General features: G+C 38.8%; 3 protein-coding genes across 3 annotated transcripts in view; 2 read left to right on the top strand and 1 right to left on the bottom strand.

Annotated features, from left to right (window-relative positions):
• The first annotated feature begins 1,912 nt into the window (after positions 1–1,912).
• Positions 1,913–3,730, top strand: LOC119494979 (beta-crystallin B1-like). The gene is made up of 6 exons (XM_037781256.1): positions 1,913–1,975; positions 2,177–2,274; positions 2,378–2,496; positions 2,583–2,715; positions 2,809–2,951; positions 3,052–3,730. The coding sequence occupies exons 2-6, from the start codon at positions 2,182–2,184 to the stop codon at positions 3,221–3,223; spliced, it is 660 nt and encodes a 219-aa protein (XP_037637184.1). The 5' UTR covers positions 1,913–1,975; positions 2,177–2,181; the 3' UTR covers positions 3,224–3,730.
• Positions 3,731–5,157: 1,427 nt separating this feature from the next.
• The window catches only part of LOC119494537 (endonuclease domain-containing 1 protein-like), a 38,897-nt gene continuing 21,714 nt past the window's right edge, over positions 5,158–22,340 (top strand). Inside the window, exon 1 of the mRNA XM_037780491.1 lies at positions 5,158–5,331. The gene's annotated coding sequence lies outside the window, so the exon portion shown is untranslated. The remainder of the gene's footprint in view (positions 5,332–22,340) is intronic.
• Positions 5,766–21,468, bottom strand: LOC119494538 (calcium-binding protein 2-like). The gene is made up of 7 exons (XM_037780492.1): positions 21,347–21,468; positions 19,875–20,147; positions 7,934–7,964; positions 7,701–7,835; positions 7,035–7,144; positions 6,280–6,427; positions 5,766–6,196 (listed from the first exon to the last, which is right to left on the bottom strand). The coding sequence occupies exons 1-7, from the start codon at positions 21,428–21,430 to the stop codon at positions 6,171–6,173; spliced, it is 807 nt and encodes a 268-aa protein (XP_037636420.1). The 5' UTR covers positions 21,431–21,468; the 3' UTR covers positions 5,766–6,170.

The following is a 22,340-nucleotide window of genomic DNA, read 5'->3' as shown; positions in this document are numbered from 1 at the left end:
AAAAACAAAATATCCTCGTGTTGTCAAATAGATTCTCTTTATAAAAAAGAATCAGATTTTTTTGAAATATTTACATTTCTTTCTTCTTGAAAAAAAAAACATTGACAGGACACCTTTTACAGTCCAAATAGAAAAGAAACAGTATTGCATTGCAATGCGAGGACTCATCGTCCAAATGACAAACTGATTACAGAAAATGACAATTTAAAAAAAAGAAAAAATTACACCAAACATACAAAAAAAAATCATCTCACATTATGTTTGGTTGAACAAATCCTACCCTATTTACCCCATCATTTATTATTATTTATAATTAATACTGCATTTATACTATGCATTTCAATGCATATTCTTATTTATACTATATTTTATATTTAATGCCCTTAATAGATCCCACTTCTCAGCATTTTTTTTTATTTACTCATTTACACTGTGGTTATATATTGTATGTGATTGATGCACATATTTGTGCATATTTCTTTTTTTATTATTTGTATTCTCTACATATTGTGTTACAAAATATACTGTAGCATTATGTGCATAATTTACATGTTACATACTCCTTTATTTGTATTTTCTTACATTTCTTTATGCTCATATATAATAGCAACTGTAACGTCCCAAACATACAAAAAAAAAATCATCTCACATTATGTTTGGTTGAACAAATCCTACCCTATCTACCCCATCATTTATTATTATTTATAATTAATACTGCATTTATACTACACATTTCAATAAATATTCTTATTTATACTATACTATATTTTATATTTAACACCCTTAATAGATCCCACTTCTCAGCATTTTTTATTTACTCATTTACACTGTGGTTATATGTTGTATGTGATTGATGGCCATATTTGTACATATTTCTTTTTTTATTATTATTTATATTCTCTACATATTGTGTTACAGTATATACAGTAGCATTATGTGCATAATATACATGTTACATACTTTATTTCTATGTTCTTACATTTCTTTATGCTCATATATAATAGCAACTGTAACATCCCAATATCCCCCCACCCAGGATCAAGTATTTCTGATCAAATGTGGGTTTTATTCTTCCATGTGGGGGACTTCCAAATGGAAAGTTTGGGAACCTCAAACCTTAAGTGAAGAAGCATTTCATTCAGATTTATTTATCCAACATGAATGTTGCTCTCTGACATTATCTGGAAACATTTAGCCTGGAACATTTCTATTAAATTACATTTAACTTCAGCCACCTTATGTGAAAGCCAGAGGTTTGAAAACACAATCAGATAATCCGCGTCACTATGAAATCAAGCCTGTCTAAGTATACAGAGTTCTACTGTGAATAAGTGGATTGATATGTTGACAGGAGAATAATAAAGATTGCTATGAGTTAGAGTAGGGCAGATCTTGAGTACACGATTATTGTGGCCAAAACAATTCACCAACGGTATTATCGCAATAGCTATAGAAAAAATAAATCAGTCAATTTCATCTTTAACTTTGTTTATTATGCGTTTTGTCTCTTTTATTGGCCAATTAATTACACTCAAAATACGAGTAGAGAGAGTCTGTAACCACAACTGCATATATAAAATGATTTAAGAGGCGCTGGATTATTTGCCGTATATTATTAACATGATATCAATATTTCATTTTTAAATATCACTGTGTTCCGGTATACAATGACACTCCTCATTTAGGGTACAGTATTTCCCTCTAAAAGTTGATCAACTTGTATTTCATTAGTTCTGTTAGTGGCTGGTCCTTCAGCTTCTGTCCGTCCTCCTCTTTCTCCGTCCGTCCCCTCCCCTCTGTCCGTCCCTCTCTGATGATGGGGGGTTTCTTTTGTCTCGCGTCTCTGACCTCAGCAGGTTTGTTTCTCTCCCCATAATCCCTCTCCTATGGGCGCCAGCGTATAAAAGGGAGGGGCAGACTCCGAGCCGCACACACTTTGAGTGAGGCTCGTCGTAGGCATCGTACACACAGACAGGTAAGGTACACACACATACAACCTGTACACCTGCAGGTGTGGAGATACAAATCAGATCATCAAGTAATCATAGATTACACCAAAATACACAGATTATTCTGTATACTTTTTTCAGATCTTTGCATTTATAATCTCTCTATCAGTAAAAACAGGATAGATTTGTAACATCAACGTGTGTTTTTTTCCTCTCTTTCCATCCAGCAATCATGTCCACTGGAGATAAGTCCAAGACCTCTTCCCAGACCGATGGGAAGGCTGCTCAGAGCAAGAAGTCTGAGATGGGAATGATGGCCTACAAGGTGGGTGGCTCTCACATTGGAAGATAATTCAGTTTATCATATTATTATCATCACATTACTGTTGTTGTACTGACTCATCTGTGTGTGTATCGGTCCCCTCCAGATGTACGTGTTCGACCAGGAGAACTTCCAGGGTCGCATGATCGAGATCAGCAACGAGTGCATGAATGTGTGTGAGATGGGCATGGACCGCGTGCGCTCTCTGCGCGTTGAGTGCGGACCGTAAGTATAAGAATATACATCTATAGACTGTACATTCAAAACACTGAACTTTGCATGGATACTTCATGATATTGTGTCATCTGCAGCTTCGTGGGCTTCGAGCAGATGAACTTCTGCGGTGAGATGTACATCCTGGAGAAGGGAGAGTATCCTCGCTGGGACTCCTGGAGCAACTGCCAGAAGAACGACTACCTGCTGTCCTTCAGGCCCGTCAGAATGGTAAAAAATAAAAACACGCTTTCATATTCTCAAGTTTCCCTGCTTCCGACTGCCCCCTAAACTAGTGTTTCTCCCTGTTTGTCTCTCCTCCAGGACCCCGAGAAGCACAAGATCTGCCTGTACGAGGTCGGAGAGTTCAAGGGCCGCAAGATGGAGATCATGGATGACGACGTTCCCAGCCTGTTCTCCTACGGCTTCACCGACAGAGTCGGCAGCATCATTGTCAGCTGCGGAACGTGAGTGCACAGCAGAGGTTGACAGACGGGACTCAAATGACGTAAAGATCTACTTAAAGTAAACCCTGTACTGACGTGTTTCCTCCTTCTTTTTCTCCAGCTGGGTGGGATACCAGTTCCCCGGATACCGTGGCAGCCAGTACCTGCTGGAGAAGGGCGACTTCAGGCACTTCAACGAGTACGGTGCCCGTCATCCTCAGTTCCAGTCCGTGAGGCGTATCCGTGACATGCAGTGGCACCAACAGGGCTGCTACACCATGGCCAGCAAGTGAGGCTCAGGGAAGGAGAGAAAGAGAAAGAGCGGAAGTGAGGGAGAGGGGCGGAGGAAGAGGGAAAGGGGGAGAGATGTCTGAGGCCTTACCTCAGTACCTTAAACGGTCTATGATCTGACGCAGTGAGGGGAAGGGTGAGGATCTAGATCAGTCCCTGATCGGAGACAACACCTCAATGGACAGACCAGCTGGACCACCCTCCATTCCTCTCTGTCTCTACTTTTCTCTTTCTCCCCTATGGGCTGAGCTTTCCCCCCTTTTCTCCCTTTTTTTTAGTCCCTCACTTCATTCCTCTCAACAGTCCTCTGGGACACACCAAAGAGGGAACACGGCACCTCTTGCTGTTTTACACACTTGATTCTCGGCTCAGGGTATGATGCACCATGGGAAACAGAGTCCCTAGAGCCCCCCTGACCCCCGTCTTCTTGCCCCTGTGCATTGCACACCCTCTCTGCTGTACAGAATCCTGGCCAAGTTTTCAATAAAAAGGAAAATCTTGATTTCAAAGATGTTGTTGTTGTTACTTATTACTGAAAAAAAGAAATTCCCCTGAATGAAAATGTTAATGAACAAAACATAAATAAAAAGAATTCAAAATGTGAGATGAATCCTTTCTGATTTATCATTAATTAATCAATCGCTGATTTTCTGAAGCTCAAAACACCAAATATCATTTCATGCTTGACCTTTTCAGGAAACATTGTGAATCAATATGTTATTTGTGTTCAGCATTTCTTTTGTGAGATAATATCTTTGTTATTAGTAAAGTGAGTAAACACTATCATGGTCATGCTGAATGGGGGTTTGGAAAGCTTTGCATAGTCAGCTACAACAACAAAAAAACACAAATAAAAAGTCACCCAAGGCTTTGTAAAAAAAAAAAAAAAAAAGTGTATAGATGAAGAGAGAAAGTTCAACAGGGCAGTTTCAGACCTGTGATGCTGATCATGTGACTTAGTGACATAATGGTGTGGAGCCTGCTGGACTGTAAAATAACCAGTGATGTAATGTAACTAAGTACATTTACTCAAGTACTGTATTTAAGTACAATTTTGAGGTTCTTGTACTTTACTTGAGTATTTCTATTTTCTGCTACTTTATACTTCTACTCCACTAAAACTCAGAGGGAAATATTGTACGTTTTACTGCACTACATTTATCTGACAGCTTTAGTTACTTTACAGATTTATATTTTGTATGAATAATCCAAATCAACTAATAAATTATGATATATTATTGTACATTAGGCTGCCTAGCAATTACATGTTTAACATTTTCCACAGCATAACCAGCTACAATATTAATGTGATGTATAGAACAATAGTTATAATAAAATAATATATATTATTCTGACGTGGGCCATTCTGCATAATAAGAAGAACTTTTAATTTTGATACTTTAAGTATATTTAGATTCTAATGCTTTTGTACTTTTACTCAAGTAATATTTTTAATGCAGGACTTTTACTTTTACTGTATCAACTCTATTTTTATTCATTACTACCTGTTAATTTGTGCTGCTTTTTATGTCTTTGTAAAGCACTTTGTAAGTGCTATATAAATAAAGTTATTATTATTATTATAATTTTTTTTTTACTTGAAGTATTTTTACATTGTGGAATTACTACTTTTACTTACTAAAAGTTCTGAGTACTTCATCCACAACTGAAAATAATAACAGGACACACCTACATTTCTGCTGATATTCAACCTCATTTCTATTTTCAATTAAAAATGAGACACTAATGCAAGTGGCATGGTACAGTAAAATAGGGCAATAAATGCAGTACAAAAATGCAATATAATAAATAATTAAGGATAGCATTATTGTACCTTGGCAAGCTCGACTCCACCCCACCAGCAGCTCAGAGACCCAAATCAAACACACCCCATGAGCAGGTGCATGCTGGGTGTAGCTAACAGGCTAAATGCTAAAATGTTGTGAGGTGTGTGTGTGTGTGTGTGAGTTTCTGCTGTTTGTGACTGTTAACCTCTGCAGAGCCTCATCTCATTCATCTTAAAATGTTTAAACTTTGAGGAGGAGGAGCAGTGGGACAAGGGAGGCTGAAAGGACTGGTTATACTGGGGCAGAGAATGACGTCTATACAGGTGAGTACAACAACACACTTATTTATAAGAGGAGGAGGTCAAAGTAGCTTTGTGTGTGAACTACGAGGCTACATGTTCAACAGTTCATCAAGCCCATGGTTCAGTTTTTATTGTGGTTTTTGGGTCACAGTTTTGATTTTGGTTTGGTTTGTTTTGCACCCTAGAGAGAAGAAAACATAACCATTTCTAATGTGTTTGAACTCCAAAATGTATAAATAGATTGATTGATTGTAATGAATGATATTTCTATACTATATGACACCATAATACTGATTTAATACATGAAATAAGGCAGGCTACTTAATGATCAAGTAGGACTATATGTTCAGATAATTGCCTCTTCTATGTTTCTGGCAACTAATCAAATAATAAGCAGCCCTGTATTATATACATATATACACGTATATGTATTGTCAGAATAATTTGCCCATCCATTAAATTGTTGTACATTTCTTTAATTAAAAATACGATTTTTACAGTTTTACAAACAAGATTTTACACTCAAAGCTCAAACATTGATATATAAAAATACATCTAAAAATCACAAAGTCATAAATGTTGTCTATGAAGCAGCTTTGATATGTTTACTGCTATTAAAGTGCTTTATCTTGTGTTGCACCAGGAGGTCAGATGTGAATAGTCATATTAGTTGTAGACTGGTTACTATTGGTCCATTCAATGCATTTTTTTCTTTTTTCCATTATTCAATACAAAAATACAATTTTAGATGTGTGCTCTTACAAGCAGATGAAGGGTGTTCACTACCATGTAGTCTGTTCTCTAATCCAGCAGTTGCATAATGTCTGTCTGTCCATCTGACATGTTGGCAGCTGGGCCGGTCAGCGAGACATCATTCGCACAAACTCTGAAAAGACAAGAGAAAGGAGTGAGAGGAAAGAAATGTAGTTGTCTAAAAGATCCCATAAATGAAAACAGAATTTCTTTTACCCTCAAAGTCCACCAGACCGTCTCCGTTGAGGTCGACGTCTCGGAGGATCTCGCTGATCTCTCTGTTGGTCACCTGTTCTCCCATCAGCTTCTTCATGGCTTCACGGAGCTCGATTAAACTGATCTGACCGTCACCATTAGAGTCAAACTGCACACAGAGAGAGAGATAGATGCTAAGAATCACATCACAATCAAATTCACATAAGTGGTTTATGCAGCAACACCACGGGGGAAACTACAGTACAAACAAAAGATGGAAAGTTAGATTTATTGAAATAACATTATCAAGAACAAAAACGTCATGTTTCTCATCGCTTCTGTTTTCTTCCTTGTCAAACATCTGAACATCTTGTACTTTCCATTTTGTTTTACTCTCTTTGCTAAACTTGAATCTTGATAGATTTGCCGGCATCGGAGAACTCTAGTTTCCTTAAACATGCACACAATGTGTGGGATTCATTGTGTTTTGGTTTAGGAAATGTTTGGAAATTCATATCATCATCATTATCTCCCACCTGTTGTCCCAATATACTAATAACAGCTGGCATTTGGACTTGTCATAGCCGTAATATAATATTTATCAAAACTTCACACGCTTGCTCCTCAATGCACGACGGCCTAAAGTTTGCTCTTTTGCACGTTTGAAGATTTAAACCCTTTTTCTTCATAAGCATCAGCATTTGTTTATGTGCAAGTGTTTGACAAGTTAAAATGTCTGCAGAGAAAAAAGAGCAGCTTTATGTGTACATCCTGACCTCTTTGAATGCATCTCGTAGTTCTTTGACTCCAATCATGTCTGCTGTCTCTGCCAGCATCTTGGGTCCCATCAGCTCCACAAAGTCCTCGAAGTCCACTTTACCTCCACCTATAACACACAAGTCATACAAAGAATACCTGCCTTTATTTTATGGTCACTGTAGAGAAAGACAGGAAATGGAGAGAGAGAGAGAGCGGGTATGATCGTAGATGTATAAAGAGAACTGGATACAGAGTTCGAGGCGGGGCGGGGCCCCATTCATTGCTATGGAAGTTGCTCAGTGGCGCATGAAGCAGCAAGACTCGGTCAAAACCGAGTATATGGCTGCACCGTTGACGGTCAGTCTGTGAATTTGTGGCTAAATTGTTACACAAATCACTGTTTGTAATTCCTGTAATTTAATAAACAGTAAAACGCATCCGGACATTTGGACTTTTTGGAACGAGTTGCACAATAAAGAGCCTTTTTCAGCCTCTTGGCAGCTTTTTAATTGATAGTAGTCGCTACAATATGGAAGTTGTAATTCCACCCGGGTTTTCTTTCTCTTATCTTTTCTGGTTCTTTTCTGGTTCTTGTTCCTTTTCATTTCTATTCTGTTCCTGTTTTAATCTTTTGGGTTCTTGTTCTGTTCTGGTCGTTCCCCCAGATGTTTCTTCAGACTCACAGATCTGCTGGCTCAGTTCGATGAGCTCCATCTCTGTCGGCATGTATCCCATCGTCCTCATACACTCCCCCAGGTCGTTGTGACTGATGTAGCCTTTTTTGTTCCTATCAAACTCCACAAATGCCTCGCGGAGCTCTGATTTAAAAGACAAAATAGAAGACGCGTGTTAATATTTGTCAGTCAGCTGCCACATTAACATGCTGTAGAGCAGAAACACACAGAAATCAGCTCACCATCAAGCTCCTCTGGTCTCAGCTCTCTGTCCTGTTGGAGGAAGAAGAGAAACTCATTACAGCATCTGACTTCATACTTCTCATGCTGAGAATATATAGAGAGCTTGTTGGGCGTAGTAGAGACATAAACCAGAGATACAACCACTGAACAGGGAAGAAATGATACACAAACAAGCGAAAATGATTAATGTAGTTTGGCTTTATGCGGTGAGGATGGTATAAAATATAATAAACTCTCCATTTCTGCTTCAGATCTGAGCCCATCTATGTATTAGAGTCAGGATTTTATACTAAAACATAATTTGCAAATGTATAGAAGTGATTCAGTGTTATGTGCTTTTTTTTTTTTTTGATCAGTAAGCTGCATTAAATAGACAAACCAAGTGCATATCCAAATGAAAGACAGAGACTAATCCTTATATTTAGATTTAAACAATACACTGCATTATAATATACAATTCATGTACCATAAATCACAAAGGGTGACCAAATTATTTGTGGCAGGTTGCCAGGCCACAAACATCTGGAGATTATGTGATTTGGTTTAGTTGGTACCTTGGACACATGTTCACTGTTCAGACACATAAGTACATATATATCATGTATATAGCACTCAAGCTTGCACGCAGTCCCGGACGTACAAAAGCACACACGCTCACACAGTGGAAGTTCGGCTAAGAGCTTTAGAGAGAAAACAATATGGGACAAATCCTCTGGCATCATTTTATTTACTTTGGTTGTCCTCTGCCTCATTTCGTCACACAACAAACTAAATGCACAATGTCAAATTACAATATGAGTAGACATCCTCTAACTTTACAACAAGGGACTTTACCGTGGGTCATACAAGCGTATCAAACAAAATTACCACAGAAGTAACAGAAAAAAATAGTAAAGGTATTCAAACTAGACTGGGACATAAAGGGGACATATCAGTGCTTGTTTACATTTGGGTATCTGGAGTAGGGAAGTCACGATACCAGAAATTTAGTAGTCAATACCAACGGCAGTGAAATTTTGCACGTTTCTCGAAACCAATTCGATGCCACGGTGAAAAACAAAAGTGAAACAATGAATCCCATGTACTTCAACATCCACTTCTTCATTACCGTTTGCATACTGTTTCTGGTTAGGAAATTAAACAGGTCATAATTCCCTCTCTATTATCTATTTTCTATTGCTGTGAAATAGTAAAAACAACCAGATTCATTCAAGTTCCTCACCAAAAACTATATTTTACAAGATTACATTTGAACACATCATTGTGACGTTAGAATTTACCTCATTTTTACTGAATAGGACCTGAACACATCATAGTGTTACACTAGTGAACACTTAGACAGTTAGAGCTAGTTAACTTTAGCTGATAGCAGCCGGTGGGCAGCACGGTTCTGCACGGAGATAACAGCTCACGTTAACTAGCTCTCGTCCTGTCGATTTGAACACAGATTTGTTGATCACAATGTAGCATTATCAGGGAAAAACTAGGATGCGTCCACAGAGAGTTTACTGCATCCCAAAACGAATACCGTCATGTTTTCAGAATTTTGGCATCGACTTGGTACCGAAGTATCGGTTCTCGTGTCCACAAACTGTGAAATAAGACAACCCAGTCGTTTTTTTGTGGGCTGCCTTGATCCGAAAACGGCTTGAGAACTACCTTTGCAAGATGCAGGGGGGGGCTTTAAAGAGCCAGGCACTAAAACGAAGAGTTTCAGAGTGAATACAGGTATATTCAGACAGACGGTATGAGAAAAATCATGTGTTTTTATGCCTCTGCCCCGGTGACAGCTAGAGGCATTAGATTTTCTGGTTGTCCATCCGTATGTCCGTACCATTCTCGTGAACGCGATATCTCAGGAATTCCTTGAGTGAATTTCCTCAAATGTGGCACAAACGTCCACCTGGACTCAAGGATGAACTGATAAGATTTTGATAGTCAAAGCTCACTCTGACCTCACAAAACACATTTTTGGCCATAACTTTGCTAATTATGACAATTTCACACAAATGTCTAAGAGGATGAAATGATGAAGTGATGACAGTTTGGACGGACATGGATGTAAACTGCAACTTAACTGGTTGGCGGAGGCGTACAACCGCAAGGTGGTAATTCAAGTTTTAACATTAAAGCATGTAAATTTGTTCTAGTAGAAACCCAAAATACAAGTATGAACCTGAAAATGAGCGTGATATGTCCCTTAAAGGTCTTCATTATTTCAGTTTAAGTTGTGCTTGCTATTGGTGCATACAGTTTTACTAAATGAATAGTGATTAATCAAATTAGAACAAGCTAAATGCAGTGAACACGGAGCATCCAGGGGGCTTTCCTGTCGCCCACTTTGCTTAGTTGGAAATTCAGCCTTGAGCTCCACATCATCCTGGGCCTCATCGCGTTTTAGAGTAAGCTCCAGTCAATGATTTTCCATGGAACTGAATGATCGACCCCTCTGAGCACGTGCGGCAGCGCTAGCAGATTTGATGGTCTGACCCGGACCGGTGATGGGATGACACAGCACAGCTGGTGTGGTGGAGAGCAGGAGGGTTCAGCCACGATGCGGGGATGAAAATGAATCAGCACGAGTGGAAAAAGTTGCACCGGGGGGTTTGTGTGTGTGAGGACCACATGTGTTACATACGAGCGTCTGTGAAAAGCCCTGTTTAAGGAAGATGCAGGCCGGGCCCACGATGTTGTGCAGCATGTTGCAGTTCTTCATCAGCGTAGAGAAGGGATCGTCATACGGCTTATCCTCCGCGTCGTCCTCATCCTCCTCTCCCTCCTGGCCCACTGCCCTCACCTTACCCCCGAGGGGCCCATCCTTTACCCCGTTAGAGGCAGACCACGATGTTACTCCACCACTCATATACTGTTTTACACTCAAAAATTATAATCATACATTTCAAGGAACAAGGTTAAGACCCACTGCTTTTTTAGTCACGCACTCTGAGCCTTGATTACATAAGCTGCTCATTATTTTAAGGCAATCCACTCACGTTTTGAATAATGTAGTGAGTTTTCTTGTAACTACCATCGAGGGAAACATTTTGTATTCGTCAGTTTGAAACAATCAGTGCTGCGATCCTCCATTTAAAAAATGTTTTACAATTATTTAAACTATTTTCCAGGGATCAAATAATTAATGCATGTTGTGAAAGAAGTTTCAAAGGCTAGGAAGTTGTCTTTTGAACTTATATTATTTTTGTTACATATGCTTTTCCCAAATAACAAGAATAAACTTCTTTGCTCAAAGTTGCTGAGATGTTTTATAACTAGGGCTGTCAAAGTTAACGCCATAATAACGCAAATTCGTTTTAACGCTACTAATTTCTTTAATGCACTAACTCAACTTGTGCTTTTTTAGGTTGTAGCGGGCTCAGTTTTTAGAGAGAGTGAAGATAATGAAACTAAAAACCTAAGAAATCCTTTGGTACCAACCATGTCATACTAGCTTGTTGCAAAGGAGGATAAATAACGCTCCTAACTTACGCTAAATTTTGGTGAGGAAAAACTGGCATGGCCATTTTCCTCTGACCTCAAGATATGTGAATGTAAATGGGTTCTATTGGTACCCACGAGTCTCCCCTTTACAGACATGCCCACTTTATGATAATCACATGCAGTTTGAGGCAAGTCATAGTCAAGTCAGCACACTGACACACTGACAGCTGTTGTTGCCTGATGGGCTGCAGTTTGTGCAGTACCTGTGAGGGTTTCTGGACAATATTTGTCATTGTTTTATGTTTTTAATTGATTTCCAATAATAAATATATACATACATTTGCATAAAGCAAGCATATTTGTCCACTCCCATGTTGATAAGAGTATTAAATACTTGACAAATCTCCTTTTAAAGTACATTTTGAACAGATAAAAAAATGTGCGATTAATCGTGTTAAACTATGGACAATCATGCAATTAATCGCGATTCAATATTTTAATCGATTGCCAGCCCTAGTTTATAATCAATCACAGAACTTATAAATTTAGATGCAAAATAGTAAAAGCATCAGTTAGCAAGTCCAAGAGACAAAGTGCTCTTACCTTCTTCATTTTGTCTTTCGGCTTGGTGCAGTTGCCCATTACCACACCGTCAACAGCTGACCAGAATTTGTATTATTATTATTTGCCTGTTTTAACTCTTCTCTCTCTTTGGACTTCTCAGAGGTCCAACTCCGGCTCAAGCTCTGACTTTGGTGGAAACTTGTGTCCCATACTGGTTATCAGTCTCGTCACATCTGACGCCACAGAGATGAAACTAAATAAAGAGCTCTAATCCATAAATGAGCAATCCTGAATGATTCCACCCATCTCTCTATATGATCCAAAATCAAAACAATGTCACCAAACAAAAACCAAACCAAACTGAGCTCTCTACTCGTGTGTCTCTTTGCAGCAGCAGCATCATAGCATCTCCTTCTCTTCCCACTGATCAACCTTTTATAATCCCCCCCTCTCTTTCTCTCTCTCTCTTTCACTCTCTCTTTCCTCCTTCCTCAGCTGCTCTCTCTCCTCCCTCTCCCTCGCTTCCTAGTTCAAATGTTGCACCAGCATTCAAATGACTTCATCTACAGTACCAGGAGTTTTAGAGGGAGAATTACGAGGAAATAAACGGAGAGAGAGAGATTAATCCATCCCATTTGAGATTAAAGAGGAAGATGGCGTGATGAAACGAAAGAGGAGAAAGGGATACAGTAAAGAGATGGAATAGAAAGAAACAATAAAAAGAGTGTATATTTGGGTCTGAACCAAAACTGAATCTTCTTAATTGATTGAAATAAAGTTATTGCAGCGGCTTTAGCCTTTTAGTGAAAATCAGCATATGGTCAAGGATAGATTTCTAATATTGAATAAAAACTAATATCAAAACCATGATTTCCTCTTTATTTGCTGCAACATAAATGACAATATTTTGCCTTTTCTTTCTTAAACATTAGACACAGTATAAAGGTGTATTTATGTATAGTTAAAAGTACACATATATAAACAAGTAAACTGGTGCATCAATTTTGAACACAAAACAATGGACGCTCAACAAAATCAAACGCTTGGATAAAGCAAAAATTAAAGGTGCTCTATACGATAACCAGAGCATTAATATAGCAGCAAACTATTTGTTATGTAAAGATATAGAGGAGTAATGTCTACCTGCTCCCAATATCGCATTTAGCACCTTTAATTATGAAATGTGCACTAATACAAATCACAAACCCCATAAAAATGGTGGTAGATGCTAAATGACACAAGTTAAAGGTGCTAAATGCAATATTGGGAGCATTTCTATTGCTTCCACACGGCTCTCAACATGACGACGGAGAAACTTAGATGGAGAGGGAAGAGTGACTTCACTCTCTGCTCAGGTAGACATTACCACTCTATATCTTTACATAGGGAACCTTTTAATAACGATTTGTCTGTGCAGCCCACGGTGGAAAAGTAGGAAAAATCAATAATAGATGTATATTATTAAAAACTAGAACAGAGGGGATTGATTTTCTTTGTGAATTATTTTGATCAATCGGGAGCTCACACGCTCTACTGAATGAGAAATGTAACTCTAAAATCAGCGAGTCAAACTGTCGTAGTTTCATAATCCCTGAAAAGTTTTGAGTTCACCTCTGAGCTGTGACTTTCCAGTGTTTTCCATGAAGAATTAGAAAAGCTTCACAGCTCAATTCATGCTACTTTTACAACTTTTAAAATAATGCGCTGTGACACTTCAGCTAATGACGACTCGTGAGACCCCACAGTTATCTCGCTCACTTGGCAGGAAGTAACGGCTCGAGGTCCGTTCTCTAAAACGATGACCGCATTAAAATCACAAGTCGAGGGTTATGAGTGCAATGCTAAGTGGTCAGCTGAGCTCGTACAAAGCATCTGGCAACAAATCTCTCCAAAAGCAGATTTGGCATGCTGCTTACTATAGTGCATCCATATGGAGAGCACAGCTCGTGTGTGTTTCTGCATGTATGTGTGTGTGGCACACGGAGGAGTCAGTTTTACCCATTAGATATCAAATTTTAGCCTCAAATGTTCTTTTCTCCAAAATTCAAACACACTTTTTTATACGAAATAGTAATCTAGTATATACAATAATGCAGTTATTTTTAACCAGTGGACCTCAGAGCGCCATCTATAGTGGGTCGCGGAGGTACTGCTAAATGGTTCGATTAAATTGAAAATAAAAATGTTTGGTAATTTAAAAAGCGAAAAAGTGATGTGGGCGACAAACCTAAAAAAAAAAAAAAAAGCTCCAAAGAGTGTGGTGAGGAAATATTGATTTATTTATTTTGGATTCATAATATATTTTTGTCATCATAGCTGACTAGGGGTGTAAGAAAATATCGATACACATGAGTATCGGGATATTATGTTGTGCAATACTGTATCGATTCTCCAAAACGCTGTATTGATTTTTATTAACCTCTTAAAAATCTGACGGCATCATATGAACCTATAAAACCTAAGGAATCCGTTGGTACAGTGTCATACTAGCTTGTCGAAAAAGAGGTTAAATAACGCTCCAAAGTTACGCTAAATTTTGATGAGGAAAAACTGGCATGGCCATTTTCAAAGGGTTCCCTCGACCTCTGACCTCAAGATATGTGAATGAAAATGGGTTCTATGGGTACCTACGAGTCTCCCCTTTACAGACATGCCCACTTTATGATAATCACATGCAGTTTTGGGCAAAAAAAATGCACAGTTTATTTGCATGCAGTAAAAATTTGTTATTTTAGCCTATACAAAAATGGTTTGTTTCTGGTGTGTTCTTTATACTGTGACAGTTTTCCTAAAATTAAACTTGAAAAATCGCAATATATCGCCTTACTTACGATATTGAATCGTTACCCCTGTATCATGATACATATCGTATTGCCAGATTCTTGCCAATACAACAGCCCTATAGCTGATGGAGACATAACATATTTACAGCCCTGTTTATATTTTCTTTTTCTTTTTTTTTGTCATGTTATGTTTTTATTCTTATGTATTTGGGAAGGTGGTGCTCGGAATTTTTTTTAACAATCACAAGTGGGCCTTAAGTTACAAAAGGTTGATAACCTCTGCTATAATGTACAGAAACAGTGAGAAAATTAAAATGTATATTTGCTGGGTAGCATTATTGTTATTGGTTTAATGTTGTTAGAAAATGACTTCAGTGATCGACAAAATGCTACTTTAGTCTTTATTAAAACGTTCAGAGGAGTCTTATTGTTGGTGAAATAAAAGTGTTTCTATAAAAAATCTATTTAATTATATACCGTTAAGTTTTTGATGACCTTAGCAATTCAGTGTTTTTGTTCACAATTAATCAATTACACAATAAAACACATCTGTTCTTTATAAATGCACAAGGGAAACTATTCTAACCTTCATCAGATGAAACATAAAGGTGACGTCTCTTTCTGTTCTGTTGTAATCACCAGCCGTCGTCACTAGACACCGCTGTAGGACAGTCAGCTCTGATAGCTGAGTTTTATCTGACAGCTGCTGCCATGAAGACTTGAGACAGTAATAATAAAAACAACCTCTATTTTTAGCAGAACCTCCTGGCAGATTGAGCCGTCACCGAGTGATGTGCAGCTTAAGAGTAATGCCCACTGTAAATGAAAACTTTACCAGGAAAAGGTTCTTAAGTAGAAACAGACCGTACAGACATATGAGTATCTGATCCTCATAATAATCTGATCCTCATGTAACAGATCAAAATGACATTTGTATCCCAGACTGCAACAACAATATGTTTTGCTGCTAGTGATGCTGACAAGTCGGTTTTCTGTCAATAAAGCAGATCCACAAACTCTTTTTAGATCTTGATGGACATAGTTTCACATAAGAAGAAGAACAAAAGAAGGAGAAATAAAGTATGCGGACCAATGCAAACAAACCCTGATAACATACTTTAGCATCAATTAAATCATATTGTCCACCTTCAAACTCCTCCAGAAAAAGTCAGATTTTTTAAAACAAAGCAAAAGCTGATTTAAATACATGTGAATATTTTCAATACTAAAGCCACATGAGCATGTGTAATTATTTATCATGTATGAAACAGAAATACTGTCTTATGTAATGGAGCTCCCCACATCTGAATTTCAAATGTGACATCTGAAGTATAAAGTAACACACAAGGTCAGACCAAAAGAAGTAGATATCGCGGTGGGAAAAAGGCTCAAATGCTAACCATCAATTAACTTATTAACTTTTTAATGATTAGGATATACTTCCTGCATCGTCTTACTCACGAGTGCGTATCTCATCACCACATCTTTGACACCTCAACGTGAGGCTTTTGACGTTTATCGTCTTTCAATGGAATCGTATCGCGATGTAATCATATATCAAGACATTGTGATCCACAATTGCGTCATCTAAATTGATAATAATGAGTACATACTAACTCATGAAATCTGATGTCAATATATTTGAGGGAATATCATTTGAAGTTTGCAGTTTTGTTTTTACATCACACTTTATGTCCAAGATGGTGCCGTGCTCGGCGGCAGCCTGTTGCAGCAGCTCCCGGTGTGTGTTTTGATTTTTCGTCTTTTTGTCACTTTATTTTGTTTTTCATGTGTTTCAATAATTTCCCAATTTGGGATCAATCAAGTACATCTATCTATATATCTATCTATCTGTCTATCTGTCTATCTGTCTATCCATCTATCTATATTATCACTCAGTTCAATGTGATTAACAAACGGTTTATATATGGAAATATGTATTTATTTACTCTCTACAATTTTACTTGAAACTGTTAATGTTCATTTTGCACAAAAGTTCTTAATTAACCTTGAAAATAATACACAGTACTTCTCATTTGCCAAGTATTTAAGTCACAAAGGAATTTAAAATATGGCTCTACCAGGTGGTTATGGACTATTTATTTTTGACTTACCAGGAAACATGCTATATCGTGATGTGTATATCGTTATCAAGATATGAAATGACCTGTATCTGGATGGAAGATTTTGGCCATATCACCCAATATTTTAACTTTTAGTTAAAGTTTTAGTCCAACTACAAACTAAAATACTCCATCAATCAATCAATCTGATCATATTATCACAGAATACACCACCTATTAACAGCACAGCATTTCTATTAGTACGAATCCAACTGGTAAACTACAACAATATAACTTCATCAACCTAATTAACTTTGTCTTTCAGTGAGTTCCTTCATGATGTAACAGAACTGACACCAGCGGCTGCATTAATAACCCACGACACAACCAATACCATTAAGCCTGATTAATTACCAGGCTGATTCTCCCTTACTGGTGATGGTTCCAGTTAATCACGCCAATGAGATGATGTTGGTCCGTGTGTGTGTGTGTGTGTGTGTGTGTGTGTGTGTGTTGGCTTATTTATGTTACTGGGTTTCTGTTTTGATTACTTCTGAATTGTCTCCAGGTATCGGCATTGAATGACTAATAAATTAAGTTAATTTTAGCACCACACACTTGTGACACTAACCGTGCATTGTGTGTGTGTGTGTGTGTCGGTGTGTGTCGGTGTGTGTCGGTGTGTGTGTGTGTGTGTGATGGGCAGTACTCGTGTAATGTGACTCTGTCCTTTCTTTTGGACTCAGCTCTCCTGTCTCTGTCACGAATGTGTGTGTGTGTGTGTGTGTGGGTGTGTGTGTGTGTGTGTGAGCAGGTAGACATATCAAGTACTGATCTGGTGTCAGATGTGCATCAGCTGGTGTCTCGTAACGAGAGCTGTCAGTCAGAAAGACTAGAAGAGACAGAATAGACTGAGCATGAGGAGGGAAGGAGGAGATGGAAGAAGTATTCAGATCTTTCTACTTAAGTAAAAGTAGAAATACAGCGGCATAGAAATACTCCATTACAAGTTAAAGTCCTGCATTCAAACTCTTACTCAGGTAAAAGTACAGAGGTACGTTCATGATATGTTATTATTATTAGGGCTGTCAAAGTTAACGCGATAATAACGCGTTAACGCAAATTAGTTTTAACGCCACTTATGTCTTTAATGCATTAACGCAACTACATTTTTGATTAACCTATTCAAAATCCGACTTCTTTTGGAGATCATAGCGGGCTCAGTTTTACAGCTAGAGTGAAGATACTGGTATCATATGAAACTAAAAAACTTCAAGAATCCATTGGTGCCAACCATGTCATACTAGCTTGTCGCGAAGGAGGCTAAATAACCCTTAGGCTAAATTTTGGGGAGGAATGGCCATTTTCAAAGGGGTCCCTTGACCTCTGACCTCAAGATATGTGAATGAAAATGGGTTCTATGGGTACCCACGAGTCTCCCCTTTACAGACATGCCCACTTTATGATAATCACATGCAGTTTGGAGCAAGTCATAGTCAAGTCAACACACTGACACACTGACAGCTGTTGTTGCCTGTTGGGCTGCAGTTTGCCATGTTATGATTTGAGCATATTTTTTATTTTAAATACAGTACCTGTGAGGGTTTCTGGACAATATTTGTCATTGTTTCCTGTTGCCAATTGATTTCCAATAATAAATATATACATACGTTTGCATAAAGCAGCATATTTGCCCACTCCCATGTTGTTAAGAGTATTAAATCTCCCTTTAAGGTACATTTTGAACAGATAGAAAATGTGCGATTAATCACAATTAAATATTTTAATCGATTGACAGCCCTAATTATTATATGTTAGATTATTAGATTATCAGTACTGATGCATAAATGTGTACAAGTAAGGGATAATGTACAGCGAGCCGGTCGTTGTTGTGAAATAAACCCTGACAGAGCGATGCAGCACCCGACGCGAAGCCCTGAAAGGGCCCGCTTTTAAAGGGTTAAAGCATGTCAGATTTGAAACAGTTGTCTTGGTGAAGCCAAATAATTACAGACCCGTTAAAGTGTTACTTGTTTGATTATAATGTGTGTAACTGAGCGTGATTTATGGAAGATGATGAGTTTGTGCCTCTTTAAGCTCCGTCTGTTTGATTTCAGTTCAGTAAGTGGGGGCTGAGGGTCTCTCTGTCTACGACCTGCTGCCTGTTACACACACGCTTCTCCTATAATAATAATAATAATAATAATAATGATAATAATGATAATGCATCGGTTGTCAAAGGGAGATTCAGGGACCTCAAAAGCAAAAGATAAATCATCTCTTCTCCTCAGACTTTGCCAGCTTGCTCCTCTCTCCCACTCACTCAGTCGGCTTCTCTAATTCTGGCTCACTTGCATCACGGCTGACATCACTTTTGTTTTTTATATTGATTTCCTGTTTCTAACCTCAGCCACACTCCTCATCATCACCTCCCTGCAGAGTGTGCTGACGTGATCCGGTGGACTCTTTCTATAGAGTGACTCACCAGCTGAGGTCAGAAACAGGAAGGAAGTGGGGCTTTAACTTTGGTTTTAATCTCTTTTGATTTTAGTCTCATACACACAACACTTTCTCACACCATGATCCTACATGTCTGACCGCGGGCTGGCAGCTGCTGTAACGGCGTGGCCTGCCGTGCCGTGTCATGTGTCACTGCTTACCATGATGGGATGTGATGCGATACTGGCCGTTCATCAGATCTCTCTCTGACTATGGCCGTATCTGTTGCGGATTACTCTTTCGCAATGTTTCCCGAAGTATTGGAGTTTAAATCCTCTCAAACACACGCTATCTCCATCCTTAGCTGTAACCCGAGGGCGGGCTTTGCTGCTCCCGCCATTTCCACGAGGATTTGGGGTTAACAAGAACGGTTGATGTTTGTGTTGCAGCTTTATGCCTTTTATAATGGGTGTGAGAGAGACGGCTATTTAGAAAAACTGGAGCACGGCCGGGCTTTAAATTTCAATTGGAGGCTTAATGTTGCAATCAAGCTGGTGGCGAGACATTCAATCAGCCGGAGAACTTGATGCAGCACATGACACGAGAGACTGAGTGGCAAAAGTGAGTCACACGCTGAAGCAGACGGGTCCTACCTGTCCAAACACTGAGTCCACGATGGGCAGCAGGTCGACTGGCTCCCTCTCTTCTTCTTTCTCCCTCTCTCTCCCCCGTTGTCCCTCCATCATCTCCTCCAGCTCCTCCTCCAGCAGCTCTCTGTTCGGCTCAGCGGCCGCCGCCATCGGCGTCTTGGGGACCTGACTGGGTTTCCGGTGGCGAGGAGGAAGTGCAGCGGTTTGAACGTCTCCTCCCTGCCCGCTGTTTTGCCTCTTTTGCTTCTCCAGCTTCTTCTTGATGGCGGCCTGAACCTGGAGGGGATCGGGGGAGGGGGTCAGAGGTCAACTAATGAAATCTGTGTTCAAACTCACACACATCATGGTAACATCAAGACTCATGCACACAACTTGTTTTTCACATATTTAGCAGTGTGCATGGATGCAAAAATGGTGACGCGTATATTTCCAGTGTCTTGATATAAACACTGAATTTTTCATATAGCAGAGCTGCAACAATGAATCAATTAATTGATTAGTTGTCAACTATTAAACTAATTGCCAACTATTTGGTAATCAAATAATCAGTTTGAGTATTTTTTTAAAGAAAGAAAATTCTCTGATTCCAGCTTCTTAAATGTGAATATTTTCTGGTTTCTTTCCTCCTCTATGACAGTAAACTGAATATATTTGAGTTGTGGACAAAACAAGACATTTGAGGACGTCATCTTGGGCTTTAGGGAACACTGATCAACCTATTTCACCATTTTCTGACATTTTATAGACCAAACAACTCATCAATTAATCAAGAAAATAATCAACAGATTAATCAACAATGAATATAATCTTTAGTTGCAGCCCTTGTTCAGACTAACAATGTTCAAACTCACACTCATCATGGTAACATCAAGACTTGTTTTTCACATATTTAGCAGTGTGCATGGATGCAAAATATGGTGATGAGTAGCTCCAGTGTCTTGACATAAACACTGGATTTGTCCTGATGTCTGTTGTTGTGAAGCACTTTGTTACGTCTGCTCTAGAAAGGTGCTATATAAATACAATTGCTTTACTTTATTTAGCTATGAACATGCAAAAAACACCGCACCGTGTTATTCTAATCATGTTTCACCAACATGTCAACTTTCCATGAAATACATTACAGAAATACAGCATTATTTTAAGCTTTGTATAATATTTATCTCATGTTTTAGATAATTAAATGATTTTTTAGAGGGTTAGACATGAAGAATTTTCTCTAGACAGCAATCATTCATCAATTACACTTCAATATCTTTAAGTTACCATATCTTGGAATTGAATTTAGTGGAACACAATCATACATTTGTGCAAAATTAAATGTATTTTTCTGCACACATTTGCACATTTGCACACAGAAAAGTGTCAGATGTGTTTATAAAGAGAGGACAGCTTGACAGAGAAGATTACACACATTAACACTGTAAACACACACATACACTACATACTGTATATATACATATATAGAGACGCACCTGTTTTGCACTCCTCTCTTGTGGCGCGCTCATCCCTCCAGAACCGCCTCCTCCAGCCGGCGTCTCTCGAATGATCATGAACATCTCGGTGTCACAGGCTCACAGGCACACACACACACACACACTCTCTCTCTTCCTCCCTCACTCTACCTCCCCCTCCCTCACCCGCTCTCTTGCCTCTTCTCTGCTTCTGCAGTCTCTCTTGTTGTTTTGTTTGTTTGTTTTTCAGTTTATGCACTAAAATTCCCCACAAAATCAGCTAAAAAACAGATCAGAAAATTCAAAAAAATGGTTAAAAATGCAGCTCAGTTGATGGAGTAGAAGGCTTTTCTTTGTTCCAGGTAAAAATAAATAAAAGCGAATGAGTGAAATGATTTAAGGAGGAAATAATAACTCAAATGTTCATCTCCTTCCTCCTCTCTGTGCTAGTATTTCCTCCAGTCGTTCGCCTCAGTGTTTCCTCACGCTCCTCTCCATATCTCTCTCTTGGTGCCTTCAGGTGAGGAGGTTTTTATCTTCAGCTGTCGTCTTGGCTCTGGGATTGAGTTCCTGCACCTCTGCCCCCGCTCGCTATCTCTCGGTCCTTTAGGTGACACTCTATACCTCCTGAACTTTACCTCTCTCACGTTATCTACCTGTAACTCATCGACCTCTCTCTCTCCTTCTCTTCCTCCCCTTCATCATCACAGGTAAACACTCCTCCTGTTGCCTGCTTTGTCACAGCTATCCTTCCTGTCGTCAGTGTGTATGTATGTATGTATATCCTTCATGAATTCAGGAATATCTTGTGTTTTTCTGTCATGTATTTCAGGCCTCTTTCGTTTGTCTTTATTTTTTCTTGCTTCATTCCCTCCAACAGTAATCCCCATTGCTCTACATGCTTTCTCTTCTTCCCCGTCTCTCTCTCTCAATCTATCCGCCCTCAATCCCTTGTCATATTTGGAGCCTTTGTTGTAACATAAATTGGATTCTTTTGGAGGTTCCCAGGTCAGCT

This window comes from Sebastes umbrosus, chromosome 9 (assembly GCF_015220745.1).
Source record: "Sebastes umbrosus isolate fSebUmb1 chromosome 9, fSebUmb1.pri, whole genome shotgun sequence".
NCBI lineage: Eukaryota > Metazoa > Chordata > Actinopteri > Perciformes > Sebastidae > Sebastes > Sebastes umbrosus.
Note: the sequence above shows the minus strand (reverse complement) of the source record. Positions and strands in the feature narration are given on the sequence as shown.